The sequence below is a fragment of the Drosophila gunungcola genome (assembly GCF_025200985.1).
Source record: "Drosophila gunungcola strain Sukarami chromosome X unlocalized genomic scaffold, Dgunungcola_SK_2 000021F, whole genome shotgun sequence".
Lineage (NCBI taxonomy): Eukaryota > Metazoa > Arthropoda > Insecta > Diptera > Drosophilidae > Drosophila > Drosophila gunungcola.
The window spans coordinates 1227057-1243294 of NW_026453184.1; the positions used below are offsets into that span (position 1 = coordinate 1227057).

Genomic DNA, 16238 nt, shown 5'->3' on the forward strand with positions numbered 1-16238 from the left:
CATACATATATGCATCCAAGAGGATCTTTAAGTAGTAGATAAATAAGTAACCGTTGTGGGATTTTTTTTGCCCTACCCTCCGTGACTCACAATATGATGCAATTGAGTTAATAAGCAAGTTAAGAAAATAAAATCTTTAATCATACAGTTTAGTATGCAATAAATATTCGTATCATAGTTGTTATATATGTATAAAATCAACATGGGTTCACATCTTTCGCTTGAGGTAAACGATTCTCGTAACAGTTTTGGTAATTTACATGGTTATGTACAGCAGTTGTAAAAATAATCGTAGTTGTTATGCAAATATATGAAATCACTGGAGGCGAAAAGTGTAATTTGGCCTTGGAAACTTTAGGTTAAATATCTGGTTTGGGCTTTCTCAAACACTTGTTTAATATTTGTTTCAATAATTATATGAGAAAAATAAAATAAAATGGGTATTTTAAAAGTTGAATATTTGTGGGTAAGAATATTTACTATTTTAAACTTATTATCTTCTCAGTTTGCATTTTCAGCTTGAAGAAATGCAAGAGAAATAAGGCTATATATTTGATCAAGCTGGTTTCCTTCGAAACCGGTACAATTTTTGAAAGGAAAATTGGTGATCTTTAAATAAGAATTTGAGACTCGTCGAACGCATGCCTAACCTTAAATATATCAACAAGACTATCATAACAAAATAATAACAACATGTTTAGAGTGGAAAAAAAAAGATCCAGTTAAAATAATATTTGACCCCTAGTTTCCAAGACTTTCTATCCACCCCTTCGATTTCTAGGCCGCACGTTGATCGGATGCTAGCTGGCCCGATTCTGGAGACGCGAGCACCTAGGACACGGATCGGCTTGGCTGCGACACCGACTCCGGATCTTCCAGCAGGCGTGATGGAAACAGGCTCCGCACCGATCGCACCGCTGGACTTTCCGCTGCCACGGATAGATGAGTTCGCCGCCCTTGCAGTGCTCGCAAAGGAAGGCACGACCCGTGCACAGCTGAAAAACAGGATCGACCATTACCATACTAATCGAAAACATCTCGATCTGACCACTCACCACGCAGTTGTGGACATGCTGTTCGCTCAGAGCGATCACCTCTTTGATGGAGCGATTCATGCTGCTGTTCTGGACGTCCACGAAATCGCACATGGACCACATGTCCGGATCCTGCGTGATGTGCACCGGAATGGCATTGAAAAACGACTGTTCTCTGCAAGTATAAAAGTAATTTTATTTAAATTCAAAAAGAAAAAGTGTACTTTTTTCAACATATATAAGGATTGCATATGTTTAAAGAGCTTTATCTTATATGCAGAGAAAAATGTAACACTACAAATGAATTTTGTATGTTTTATACACTTTGTTGTTTATTTAATTATGAGAAAACTTATTTATGGCATGCAAAAATAAAAGGAAAATACGAATACAAATCAAAAAACTAAGTCTATATTTTTTAAAGCTTTATCAATATGTAAAACAATTTTGTTATCTTTTAGTTTCTCATTTAATTATTAATGGCATATGTAAAAAAGGGAACCCTTGTATTTAAATCTAATAAAGCAAAGCACACATTTTGAAGAGGTTTATCAATATGTAAAAAATATTTAACAGTTTTGAAATAATTAATGTTATTTTGAATGTTTTATACCCTCAGTAATTTGCTTGTTTATGCCAATTCATTGTTATTCAATTCAAAATTCAAAATACATCTAATCTAATCACAAATCATATAAAATGAAATGAAATGAATGAGTACTGGATGGTTGCAATCCCTGCCACATGCCTCCCACCCTCCCGCTCACCTCGTTGCAAACCGACAGTTGGCAATGAATCCCTTGACCGCGTGCAACTGCAGCCGCTTCCTTCGGGCCTTGGCCAGCTCCTTGTGCTTGTACAGCTGGCCATTCAGATCGGGGACGTGGAACAGCGGAAAGGCGTACATCTGCTCGATGAGGCGGTAGGCAAAGGAGCAGACCGGATAGCAGCGGAAGTCCCAGGAGCGCAGGATGCGGGCTGGTATCGCCGATATCTGGTTGCGATGGCAGCCGGTGCACAGGTACTTGCCGAGGTAACTGCAGTAGCGAAAGTGCTGCTGCAGGTGCTTGGCCACCCGCATCCCGCAGCCGGCACAGCGGTGGTTCTGCTGCTGCAGCAGCTTGCCACGACTGTTCGCCGGATGTTCGGTGAATATGATCTGCTGGCGCGGCGGCGCCCAACTGGAGGTGCCCCGCGTCAGGCTGGCCTGCTCCTGATCCTGCTGCTTGGGCATGGGCAGCAGTTGCTGCGGCGCCTCCTGCTCGGAGACGAGCCATTTGAGGTGACCCAGTCGCGGCAATTGCTGCTCACTGAAGCGGGATATCAGCTGAAGACCCACCGCCTCGGCGCTATGATTCTGTACGCCGCCACCGCCGCCGCCGGGAATCTGCTCCACATAGGGCATGAGGTTGGGCTCCGAGGGATTTGTACTGGCGGCCGGTCCAACCGGTGGTCGGGCCAATCGGCGGCTCCACTTCACATGCTCTATGGCCGTGATGCAGGCCTCCGAAATCCGGAAGTGGGCGTTCTCTTTCTCAAGCTGCGTGTTGTTGTGCGTTTGCCGCGACATTTGCAGGAACGAGGCCAGCGATTGCTGGTCCATCTTGTCGCTGCTGCCCGGCGTAATGCTCACCGAGCTGGAGGCCGTTGTGGAGGTGGTGCTCGATCCCTGAATGTCCCAGGGCGCCGAGGACAGGCAGCTCCCGGTTGAGGAGGCAGCGGCCGCCTCGTCCAACATGCTGACGCCCTCGAAGAGCGTCGGTTGTCTGTTCTTCAGCTTTCGCCCGTTGACGGGCAGAAAGGTGTCCAGCATGCCGCCATCCCCGGTGGCATTCAGATGGTCCTCGCCCAGGCTGCGCTGGAACCAGCTGGTGTAGAGCGGCGGTGAGCCAAAGAAGCTGCCCAGATAGCTGCCCACCGATGCTCTGGGTGCTGCCGGCGGCACCTTCTTGTCCTGCTTGTCCTGCATCTCCTGCGGCAGCTGCTCTTGCGGCGTTTGATCGGTCCAGATCTTGATGTCGTCGCAGTTGATCAGCTGGATGCGCTTGGGACTGTCCTGCGACGAGCAGGAGCTGCTGGACGGGGCTGTCTCCAGGTAGTGCTGCCTCCTGCTCGAACTGCTGAACGTCTGACAGCGCCGCCTGGATGAGGTGCGCTCCTCCAGCTCCTCGTCCTCCGCACTGAGATTGGGCAGGCTCTTCAGGCGCCTGATAAAGCTGCGTTTCTGCAGCCGCTCCTCCGGTACAGCTTGCAACTTGGGTGAGATGCTAAAGTTCGGCTGCGAGCAGGTGCGTCGATGGCGCAGCTGATGCTTGACCTCCAGCTGGCCCAGCAGGCCACTCTGGTTCAGCTGGACGGCCGTGAGGCAGACGAACAAGGCGGTGGCGTCGCTGGAGCGTCGCAGAAAGGCCTCCGCGCTGGGATAGTAGAGCTCCATCAGCTCCGGATCGGAGACCAGCGTTTGCAGGCACTGCGACAGGCAGCGGGCGCCCAGGCAGCGTGTGGTCCACTCGCCTAGGAACTGCTCCACTCCGCCGGCCACCACTGAGGCACTTCCTCCCGAGGAGCCCCGATGACAGGGCTGGGCAGGCTTGGCCTGCGGATGCTGCTGATTGCCCGCACTCGCCAGCAGAAACTCAAAGTCGTCCGACAGTCGCTGAAGTTCCACGGGCTGCAGCTGATAAAGACGGAGAGTGAGGCGTTGCATAAATAAATAAATTATAAACACAATTGCTGATACAATTCGATTGCAAAACAATGGGGGAAGTCTAAGCAACAAGGGCAACGAATGGGTGATACCCTCTTGCTGCCTTTGGATTACTCATTTTAATTGGCTGGGACCTTTATAATGGTTATTAAAACTCGATATCATATCTGTCATATAGTTATGTTATGTTTATATTTAACTTAATTAAAATGCATTAAAAAAATCGAATAGGATCTATTTTACCTCTAATCTTTTCCACATTAAACAAAATATTTTAATATTAAATAATCTAATGTGTATTTATGGTTTCTTGGATTGCTTATATAATCGAATTACAATAACACAACTCTAAAATTTGTATTGATTTGTGCTTACTTGACTTTCTAGAAATCCAATTTTTTGTTTTAGAATAAATATTTTGAAAGTACAGTGTATGAAAATTGAGATGTGATAATATTATTCGCGTTTATTTTGCATGGGTGTGAGATTCTTGGGAAACTCATTGGTGACTCGTTTTTGATTGCTCTAAATATCTTTTACATTTATATTTATATAGCCCATATCACAACTGTTAAATACTGGGTATATAAAAGGCGATTAACGGGCAGGTATAAGTAACAATAGTTCAGAGAGTTTAAATGTATTATTATAATGGGAGTTTCTTCATATTTTGTATGTTTGATACGTACTATACTTTTAAATAAAGATAACTGACTTATTAAAAATGATATTTAGACCGGTTGATAAGCGTATCCATTAAAATAACACATTTATAAAACCTACTATTTGCATTATATTTATAAAACATAAAAAAAAAACAGCAATCTAAGTGATGATGAAAATGGTCATAGTTGTAGGGTGTGTGTGTGTGTGTGTTATTCTAAACGATTTAATTGATGTTTTTACGATGTATTACTAACCAGTCCGTGTTGCAGAATCCGGGTGCAACTTTGGGCCAATAGCTGCAGTCCGTCCGTCGATTTGGCCCGGAACCAGAAATTCGTGGATCTCCGCAAATCCGCCAGCAGGGAATTCCTCTCCAGCTGTTGTTGTTGCTGGCGCTGCTTCTGCTTCTGCTGCAGATTGTGATGCACTTCATCGTCAATTGCTGCGTCGCTAGCTGCGTCCACGGCGCCTTCTGCTGCTGCTGCTGCGTCTGCTGCGAAAGTGGACGGAGGCGGGGACGTGGCCATTGTCACAGCGGCGGGGGGCGTGGCTGTTGCATGTTAGCAGTGCGACTAAAATTGAAAATTCTGCGCTTGTTTTGGTTATTTTTAATACGTTTTTTTTTTGCGATTCTTGCACTGTGTGACCATTCGTTTGGGTGTGCGAAAATACCAAAGTGTCATACAAGATACTGAAAAACGATTCCGCAGCAAGAAAGTGACCAATAGGTGGCACTTTTAACAAAGTTTCAAACCACTGATATATCACAATGTATTTAACAATTTTTTATCTTTTATAACATTAGTTTTACAATATTTAATCTATGAAATTTCTAGTAAGGCTTGGAGAGTGCTAATAAGTTGCTGAAATTAAGTTCCTCTCTTAGGACTTATTCTAAATTTTGAGACATTTTGTTTGCTTACAATTTGATTAAATAGTTAATGAATTTTATAAATAATAATGTTTAATAGTCACACACTTCTTTTTCAGATGGCGCCACTAGGAAACCACTATTTAATAATGATAGGTTCGCAGGACAGTCGCCAGATGACGCCAGTGGTTGGCACCTGCTGTTCCCAGTATTAGCGTTAGTTGTGTGGGCGTTGCCTTCCACACACAATCCACACTTTTGATTGGCCCAAAATTTCTCTGGTCTGTGCGCAATGCAAATCGCGGATTTCAAAATGTCAAATCAATGGCCACGCCCCCAGGGTTTTGGGAACTGTTTCAACTCCTTTCTTTTTCGTCGACTGCGCTGCTTTTTCGGACCGCTCTTCTTCTTCTTTTTCTCCTTCTTCAACTTCTTCCTCCTGCTGTGTTTGTTTGTTTGTTTGTTTGTTTGTGCTTCGTTTGTCGTATAAGTGATGAGTCAATTAACCCAACATTCCTTTCCTGGAGGCCACATATTGCTTTAATTAAACAGACAAACAAAATTGCAGCAACAACAATTGCACTACTTTTGCCACCATTTTGTTGCTGTTGCTGTTGTTGTTTCTGCCATCGCCGCCCCCTTTCCACAAATTGTGACTTTTGCCAAATAAATATTTGCATTTATTTCCACACATAAGTACACAATTACACAAACACACGCACGCACACATGCAACCTTGAAACAAAAGCAAGATGTAGCATCGTACTGGGCTCTTAATTAAACTTTAATTACTTGTAATTAATAAAGTTGATTGATTTGCCGGCCATAAAATAAACGCACTTTATTTTTGCCTTTTTTTTTGTCTGGTAGTTGTATTGTGTTTTTCGCCCACACGTTGCCATGGAAGTAATGCACTTATAGATAATGAGTGAGTTTGCTATTTTTAGGTAATATTTTATTGGTTCAGGCTGGAAAATATTCGAGTGGTACGGCATTTCGCCCAAAAACCATATAGCTTTTAAGAGCTTAAATTTCCGATCTGTTGGTTGGGGCAGGACTTGTTCATTGCTTGTTATGAGAGAAGCTTAGTATTGTTTTTAAACGCTTTTACTACAATTTAAAACACAAAACTAGCAAACAAAAATACTTATTTTTTATATATGTAAGGTGAATGTAAGCCAATTGAATTGCCTAATAGGTGTTGTTATGCAAAAATGCCATTTTTTTTAATAAAACTAAGTGTTTATTATCAATTGTTTATTATCAATCAATTACTAAATAAATATATACTACGTATGTTTTAAGGTGCTAACACCCGATTCCCATTGTGAAAGCAATCCTTTTCTCGATTGTCTAGACATCTTTTCACATTCTTGCAATGAGATTCCCCAGCACTTTTCGAGATAAGCTCCTCTTTTCAGCAATTAAAATCCCTTGAGCCGGAATCATTCCGGTATCTTTCTGTAATTATTTCGATGTACCCAAAAAACCCCCCTTAAAATCTCCCTTTTCAAAATCCAAGGTGGCCCCCCGTGTGTATGCAGCAAATTTGCTTATTAGCTTATAAAAGTTTGTAAGCATTTTCAGGGATTTACTTGCTAAAAGCAGGAAGGAGCATTTCGGAAAGGATTAATTGAATTTTGTGTGGATTTTAGCAAGTAGAATTCTATAAGATAGTTTTTCTAAATGTGTTTTTTAATTATAAAAGGATATATTTGTTTGTTTTTCTTCATTTTATTTTATGATTTGATCAACATCTCAAAAAAATCTAAATAAAAAGCGGATGGTAAAATTGAAACAGTCTTAACCATTTTATAATGTTAGCTCAGCTAATAAATGTTATATAAGGGCATCTATTTCAATAATGGAACAATGAATGACTTGTTTAATAATGATATATTATTAACACGTTAAATCAGCTATCATTTCAGCTTATTTTTATTGATAAAACGAAGAGTTTGACATCAATTTGTGATGGCTTCCGTTTTGGGTTAATCTGAGCCAAATATTTGGACCTAAAGTGGCTCACTTCAGCCACTATTTGGCAGCCATAATTCTCCGGTTTTCCATCCAGACAAATTGCAGACTCGAGGGACACTCATTATCCCCCTTCCGCAAACATTTTGCTGTGACCATGATAATGATGATTGGATGGACAATGCCCGGAATGCGAACCGCAAAATATGCAGATTATAGGGATAGGGATAGGAATAGGAATAGGAATAGGGATATATACATATATATAGGGTCCTGGACGGGGCATGCAAATTGCTTCGGCCAAATGCAATAGAAAGGAAGCGAAACAAAGGCTACAAATCACATGTAGAAATAGAAACAGAAGCCGAGATATTCGCCTCCGCACAGTAGAACATTGACAATGGAGGACGAACAATGGGACAGATTCGAAAACATATTTAGCATGCAAAATGCAACAAACAAAAATACCAACTCTGGCATTTATAAAAACTGAGTAAAATTGGAATGGGAATGGGAATGGGAATCAGAATAGGAATAGGAATATCGCACTCAATAAAGGTTTTCCACTTGAATGTTTTTCGGGAAAAATACAATGGTTAAATAGAAAAACAAGGAAAACGGGAAAATGCCAAACAAATGGCAATGAAACGAAGCTGCAAAACGAATTTTCTCCCGTTTTTTTCTCTTTTGGTGGGTTGTATAAGCCGCAAACTTCAAATAAAGTGCGTTTCAAAAATGTAAATAATACCATTAGAAATCATCTAAAAAAAAATTCCATTACATGTTGATCATAGCTTCTAGATATTATAAATATTACATTAGTTCATATAAGATAACATATTACATTAGTTCGCTATAGAAGTGAAGTTAATGATAAAATGGCTTTTACTTATTCACAATGAAATCAAATAAACAAATTTATGATAATTTGATATTTTTATTATTTGGTTTTAAAATCAACGGCAAACAGCTTTAAAAAAGAGTACAACTTTTGTGACATTAAAAATCATCAATAATCTATTTCCTTAGGTCGTACAAACTACAGTTGCGAAACGCACTGTCGGCAACCTACAGATGCATAGGTACGGATTCGGATACATAGATGCAGATACATCTGCGCGACGCATCCACACTTGATCGACTTCTGACTTAACGCAGCTCGGGCGTTCAGAATGCAATTTAGCGAGCCTCGCAAAACAGAAAAACACAAACACAAAAAACGGAAAGATAAAGAAAATTGGGATATGAGAGGGCAATCGTCAAATAAATATGTGAGTGCCTCTCAAAGGTTCCGAGTCCTTTATTTTCCGCCCCGCCTCGCCAGTCGAAAGCGAATGTAAATAGAGGAGCTGAAGGACCAGCAACCAGACAAAGGCACAAAAAGAATGGAAAAAGATGAAAAATATGAAAAAGATGAACAAAATCGAGAGGCCCCGTCAAAGTCGAAGTCCTTTGAAGATATTTGATACAAATTGAAAGCGATGATCTGGAAACGTCGAGTTTCTGGAGATGCTATCTCCACAGCGACGACTGCCTCGATGATTGTTTATTTGAGGGAATTTAATTCGCCAGATCGATTGCGGTAGTTGATCTTTGGAACGTAATTTGTGCGATTTCCAAGGGTTCCATGCAGCTTCGATGGAATTGAATCGAGTTGAATCGAGTCGAATCGAGTTGCGTTGAGTTGAGTTGAGTTGAGTTAAGCTGCCCAAGCGAATGGAATCGTGGATGAATGAATTTGAATCAGAATGGGAATCAGAATCAGAAGCAGATTCAGAATCAGATTCAGAATCAGAATCAGAGAAGGTGGCAGCGGCATCCACGATTATGGATTCATTGATAGGAAACGAAGTTGTGAGAGTCGTGAATGAAAAAATACAAATATAAGTATGCCTACCGACAACGACTGATAAATAAGGGAAAATTTACTTTATAAAAAAATATTAAATCTATTTATAAGGCATTAAACCGCACAAACACATACATTTTATCAAAACACTACATAAAATTATAAGGCAAAAATTAATAAAACTTAATTCATAATTAAATAATTAAGAGGTAAATATTATTATCCAGTAACTGAAAATTAATTACAACTAAATAAGTCTCAAGAATCAGAAGAATTTTATTTTATAGCCCCCTTCACATTCCTTGTGCCAACTTCCTTTCCAAATAATATTTATGTGACTCCGATCAGGCATCACTAATACCAATAATGTGCCATCTGCGAGTCCTATTCCCGATTCTTTCCAACAAATGCCCCCTCCGAAAAGTGCACCTCTCATTTTTTATAACTTCCGCTCGTTGGCCGACAAAAAATTGCATTAGGAAAAATCATTTGGGCACGCATGTGTCCTGTGTCCTGTGTCCTGTGTGCTATGTCCTTTGACCCTCGCCCAACCCTCTTCCTCTAGGTTTTCCCTCGGACCCCCCCTCTGATTTTATTCGTTCCCGATTTGGTGTATCCCTTTGTTTTTTGCACGTCGCGAGCCACCCGCGACGAATTGCATTTTTCGGGTTCCTTGGTCAACTACCTTGACTTCCTCGCTTTTTCCCCTCTAAAGGATCCCTTTATCCTTCGTTCCCTCTCTTAGAGAAAAAACATACTCAGTTTGGAATTGGTATTACATAGTCCAAAGTTAAAGGATATAATTTGATATTGTTTAACGACGCTTTCATTTGTTTTACGTTTACAAAATCGGGTTATTCATGTACAAGATCCACATTTTTTAAAATGTATTAACACTTTATTTCTCCTATTAAATTTTCAGTTATAAAGTTTCACTTTAGGTTACGTTACTTGATTTGCTATTCTTACCACTCAATAACTCTAATAGTGCAACTATTGCTTACCTTTATAAGAGTAACTACTTTCCACATGTTTTTTTTTCTTTTTAAGCTGCTTTTGTTGTTAGTTCTGCTGATACCTTTCCTTAGCTTTCATTGTTGTTACAGTTAAAATTCAAAGAATCATGTTAAATAATAGCTTCTTTCTTTGAAATATTTATCTGTTTCATATTAATTTCAAAACATTTTATGGGGCTAAATGACATTATTGCTTTCTTAATCACTAAACTTTTTTTGGTTTTTTTTTAATGTTATATAATATGTCATTTTTTATGACTTATAATTGCTTAATTTTTGTTTATTTGTTCTTAGTTAGGTTTTTTTTTGTAAAGTAAGATATATGATAAAATAATAATAATAATTTATATACAATATTTGTGGACTCAAAAGTTTTTATTGTTTTTTGAACCATTAGGGCATTTTTTGTTACTAATTCGAAAGTAATATTTCATTCTTTGAGTTCTTTTTTTAACTTCTTACAATTAATTTGTTTCTCACCTTTTTTCATTTAATTTGTATATTTATACACATTTTGTACCATTTTTCTTGTCGTAATTGAAATGAAAACTCATTAAATTTATATCATATCATATGCATTTTTTTTTCTGTGTGGCCGTTGTTGCTGATTTAACGAGCGGAGAACGTAGGATATATAAGTATATATTTCTATATATATGTACGATTATAAATGTGTGTCCGCGGAGGACGACGACGACACTTAGTCTGGGCAGAGCGGCCATCATTTGGGATTAGTGTGAGTGTGAGTGTGAGTGTGTGTGGTATGTGTGGTGTGTGTGGTGTGTGTGTCCATGCGCGTGTGCGTTTGACCTTTTGCATCTGCCAGAGGTCGCAGATAGAGTGGGAGGGTATGGGGAAGGGGGAGGGGGGGGTTGGTGGGGAGGGGGTTTAACCGTGCTCGTTACGGAGTCACGCTCGTTGCTGGTGCTTCTTCTTCTTCTTCTTTAGCTCCGACTTCCATATAAATTAAGATCCCTAAATGCTGACAAAGGCCACTAATTCAATGGCAATAAAACGGATATTAAACACACATCGAACTCCGGCTACCGACGAAAGTCAGTCAACGGCAGGGACAAGGGTGGCAGGGGGTGTGATCTCTGATCACTGATCACCCCCCATGGCTGCCTTCCCCACCCCCTGTCCCTCTCCCTCTCCCCTTACACTGAAACAAAACAAAAATAATTCCTTATTTTTTCAGACACTTAATAACATATTTTTGTAGATAATATTTTATAGCAAATCATATAACCTTACAATCTAGAATATATCCATTACACATATGCAAATATTATAAAATCCACATTACATAGCCAATTTTTCTTAGTTTTCTTTCATAAACTCTATCAAAATTTGTTATTGTGTATCTTACTCTCTCCATTTCGCCTTGCATCGTTTGCATTAATGAATTAAAAATTGGTGACTTTGGAGGGGGTAATGGTAGCTATGGAAAAAATGCGTTCAACGGTTGCTTCTGCTTCTTCTTCTCGCTCCAACTGTTTTTTATATTTTTTTATGAAAGAAACTGAGAAATGTGGCAAGAAATCGTTAGGAAATACCCTGTATTTAGCTGACTTTGAGGGGGAATTGATAAGCTAAGATCAAAAGGTGCAGAATAAAAATAATTACTTTGTTTTATTAATTTGTTTATATATTATTTTCAAAGCATAATTTTTTTTTTAAATAAAATAATAACTTATATTTGTACTTTTTTTTGTGTAAAATTTGTTAAAAATATAAATAAAAATTAAAAAAAAAAAAAAAAACAAATATTCTATCTAAAATCCCACATCTATGTTAAATCCATAGGAATTTAATGGGTCGTATTGCCCTTTTTTTCCAGCTTCCCCATCACATTTTATGACCCACCGTTCGAACTGATCTCTAATTCATTTTTCTAATTTTCCAAATGTCCGAAAAAAAGGTGAACCGCAGTGTGTGGGGGTTATCGGAAATCGGAGGGGTGGGGTGGGGGAATGTCGATATCAGAGGGTCCGAGGCGAGTGGCGATCGATTCATTATGTGCGGTAATTTATGTGAAGCTGTCAACTGTGAACAATTGCGCGGCTGCAACTGGTCTTCCATCGCCCTTTAGTATTTTCCCCACTCATTTTCCACTTTTCCTGCCGATTGTGCTGCGTTCGTGTGTGTGTGTGTGTGTGTGTTGTGTGTTGTGTGTTGTGCCAAAGGTCACTCACATCGAATCAGGTGCATCCTCTCGACGGATCGGGCCTCATAAATTAGCCATTACCAACCAATTATCAAGGCAGCCGTGGACAAAAGGTTGGAAAACTCCGGGGGAAACCCCGGTAAAAGCGGGCGGGAAAACAGGAAGTTATCGCCTCTGTGTGTCACCGCTCTTTGTCCGCCCTCGATTGTTCCTTAAAGAGTCCCATTCCCCATCCAAATCCGAGTTTGAGTCCAAGGCAGTGTCCAAGTCCAAGTCCGGTAGCCGACTTTTTTTCCCAGTCCCTGGATTCTGCACAGCAATAAAATGTTATAAAAAACACATTATTTTGTTATCATCATAAATGTAACTATCCTAAAATTATTTTAAGGTTTTTCTGCCAAGTGCCCTAATTGTATACTATATAAAGCCATTTTCCGCTTTTAAAATTTATAATAAGAACTGTGTTTTCAAATAAAAAGGTAATTTATTTTCAATTTTAGCACATCGTTTTTTTCCAAGTTGCTTATTACAAAAGAGCTTGTATATTTTCTATTCAATCAAAATAATTATTTAATTAATACAAAGTTTTAATAACTAAACTATGTTCTTCTTTATAAATGCCTGAAATCAGTCTACCATTAGGTAGATTTTTGTTTATAAAATTAATTAAAATAACTTATTTTGTGGCTTGTTTTTCTCCGTGTAGCTACTGTGCGGTAAATGGTTTGATTCTTTGCGCAAAATGCGGCCAAAACATCGATGTCAGGAGCGGGATGGGAGGGAATCACAGGACTTCCTTGCGGAAGTTGACCGGATATTGGACAGTCCTTGATGCGATGGACGGGCCACCGAGATGAGCACTCACAGGTGGGTGGTCCGCAAGTCCAATTCCGCAGGATCTAACAGAATAATCACCGAGGAGTCAGTGGAGAACAACGAAATTATTAAAGGTGCCAACACAAACAGGGAACAAAAAGTTACAAAAGAAAAGTAAAGCAATTAATTACAAGTTTACTTTTAAAATATGTCAGCTTTTTCATTGAAAATCTAAATTTAATATTCGAAATAATTGTCAGTTTTCAACTATTAAGCTGAACTAGCTTGATTTAATCTATCCTAAATTAAAATTCTATTATTTTACAAATTGGTTGTTATTATGTTACCTTATATAGCATATGCTTAAAGAATAGATTATATATTTATTTTCACAATTTATATTTTCGAAAATTTCATTTAATTATAGACAGTTTATAAATAGCAATCGGAATCTTTGTCACTAAGCATACAATTAATATTGCCCAAAACGGCTCACAAAAACGTATTTAAAGGGCTAGTAAAATACATTTTAATTGATGGTTTTTCCATATTTTCCCAGCCTCTGAAACGATTTCCCAGATTTTTAGATCCCCGCCAGAAACCCATGTTCTGTGTCGTATGCACACCCCGTGACCCCGACCTCCCAGTTGCCATTAGGCAAATCAAAAATCATTAAACTTGACCGCATCCCCTCTCCAAATCAATCAAATTGGACAGAAGTAAAACAGATGCCGCAGTTTTCCCCGCCTTGGCTTCGTCTTGGCCAACCGACTACCGATTCTGGTGTGGTTACCAAGTTAAGGGCGACCAACGACCACCAAGGGCGCGGCTAAGCAAAAGTCCACCGGCGAATATATGGGGAATATTACGGGGAGGTGAAAATAAAGAAAAAAAACATATATCCACATATATATATTTAGTAGAGAAGAAGCCGGGGAAGCTGCAACCGGTCGCCGGTCCCGAGCTGTCTGCAGTTGGAACCTTTGATCGGGACCCCAACTTCAGGGATTTTCTCCGACTTTAACAACTCCGACTTCAGCTCGTGTGGCAAGTGTCTCGTTCTGGCCCTACACTGCGAGAAATTTAGGAATTTGAGTTGGTAAATATAACCACATTAAGATTTAAAGAGGCATAGCTCAAAGTTTATACACCCAAATACAAAATGATCTACAAAATGGTTAACAGTTAGGAAAAATGATTTAAAAGAAGAGCCTGGCACACATATTTTATGTCATTTTGCTCTGGGTATTCCATTTTCTATTACTATAATGAAAAAAAAAACGAACAGAGATTTGATTTTAGGGGAAAATATAATATATATAAAATATTTGATCAAAACTAGTATCAAGTATCTGCCGAAAAAAAAATCGAAATTATGTTTCTATAATTATTATAAAGTGTTAAAAATAATATGGTACATAGAAATTTGTGAGTTTAACAAATATATGTTTTATAATTTGTTTGTTTATTTCAATGTTTGAAAATTCAAAGGTTTCTAAGCGCAATGTCATTAACTTATAAATACAATGTTTTATAAGTTATTCTAATAACTTTTAGAGACTTCATTATTTTGTAATAGGTTCGTGATTGATTTAATTAATACTTTTTCTGCCTGTATTTTATTTGCCCATTCCCCTTGCCTCGCACGGATGCCATGCTGTGCCGCTTATTAATGACACACAATTTTTGTATCATTTACGGGTCACAATAATGTGGCCCGCTTTTCGATCGCTGCGTTTCACCAGCCCCAAAACTCCCAGCTTCCAGCTCCCAGCTTCCAGCTTCCAGCTCCCAGCTTCCAGCTCCCAGCACCCAGCATCCAACTCCTCATCTCGATTCCCGATTTTCAGTTCCCAATTCTCAGTTCTCGATTCTTGATACTCAGCCATACCCATTCCCTTCAGTTTTTGGGGCCTGCAGTGCACAGAAGCGCATTCTTTAAGCTCCCTGCCCGGCCATAATTTATTATGCGAGAAATCTTATTCACGTGACTTATTTGCTTCTGAATGCCGCCAGAAGAATCGAAATCAGCGGCGGACTCTGAATCTGAATCCGAGCCAGAAATCGTGGACAACTTGACCGGATGACTCACTGAGGGAATGGAACTGGACTGGATTGGACTGGTCTGGAGTAAACGAAAAAAGGGAAAAGGTAAAAGGGAAAAGGGAGCGACCCAGCTAGATAATGGCGGTCGCCTTGATGTGGGTCCAATTCCAATAACAATTTAGATCGCCACACACCCATCGAAATGATCCCGCGAATCCCATTGGGGGGCACAATCCACAGTCCACAGTTGGCAAAAAGTCCAAAAAAGAAATAGCATCAGGGATCACAAAGTTGGATAGGTAATTCGGTGGGGAAATGTGGGATATATAGAGAACTGCAGGATAACTGTGGGATATATATATGAAATAGAAGAACGTCATTATTTAATAGGTCAGAGATAAGTGAATTATAGGACGGGAAAATGTTTTTTGTATATATGCTGTCATAAAAAATGTATACACTATAAATAAATATGAATAGAAACCAATAATAAGATTTCTACGAAAATCGAATGTTTTATTACGAGTTCAACAAGGTATTGTATTCAATACAAATATTGAAGAAATATCGTGACTTTTCATTGAAAAATCAGGATTAGGACTTTTGGAAAACAGGCGAGCTTTTTTTGAGCCGTTTTGTAAAATTACTTTGGCTAAAATAAGCCGAAATGCTAAAAGACCAACTATTTTGTGTAGCTAATGACCTTGTCTAATCCATGTACATATTTCCATAAAGGGCGTCATAAAATTCGTTATCTTTGTAACTTCCCCTCACCTTTCGCATTTAATATTATTTTTCTCGCTTTGCCCTTGCGCTGTGCCTTAATTTATTTTCATCTGGGGCCGCGTGCGATTTTTATGCTCATTTTTGTCGAAGACATTTAATGATCGCATATATAATTTGAGGGAATGCGCATATGCATATGCGCAGCCGAGTCAGAGTCAGAGTCAGAGTCAGTCAGTCTGTCTCTGTCCGATTCGCTGCCATTATTGAAATGAGACTGTGCGGATCGGTGGCTCTTTGGATCTCTGGATCTTTGGATCTTTGGATCTTTGGTTCTTTGGGCACGAGGATCCGAGGATCCGAGGA

At 39.4% G+C, this 16238-nt stretch overlaps 1 protein-coding gene across 1 annotated transcript; it reads right to left on the minus strand.

Moving 5' to 3' along the window:
* Positions 1-119: 119 nt before the first annotated feature.
* Positions 120-5054, minus strand: LOC128260266 (uncharacterized). Its single transcript, XM_052993084.1, has 4 exons — positions 4662-5054; positions 1802-3711; positions 1056-1209; positions 120-995 (listed from the first exon to the last, which is right to left on the minus strand). The coding sequence occupies exons 1-4, from the start codon at positions 4932-4934 to the stop codon at positions 801-803; spliced, it is 2532 nt and encodes an 843-aa protein (XP_052849044.1). The 5' UTR covers positions 4935-5054; the 3' UTR covers positions 120-800.
* Between the last annotated feature and the right edge of the window lie 11184 nt (positions 5055-16238).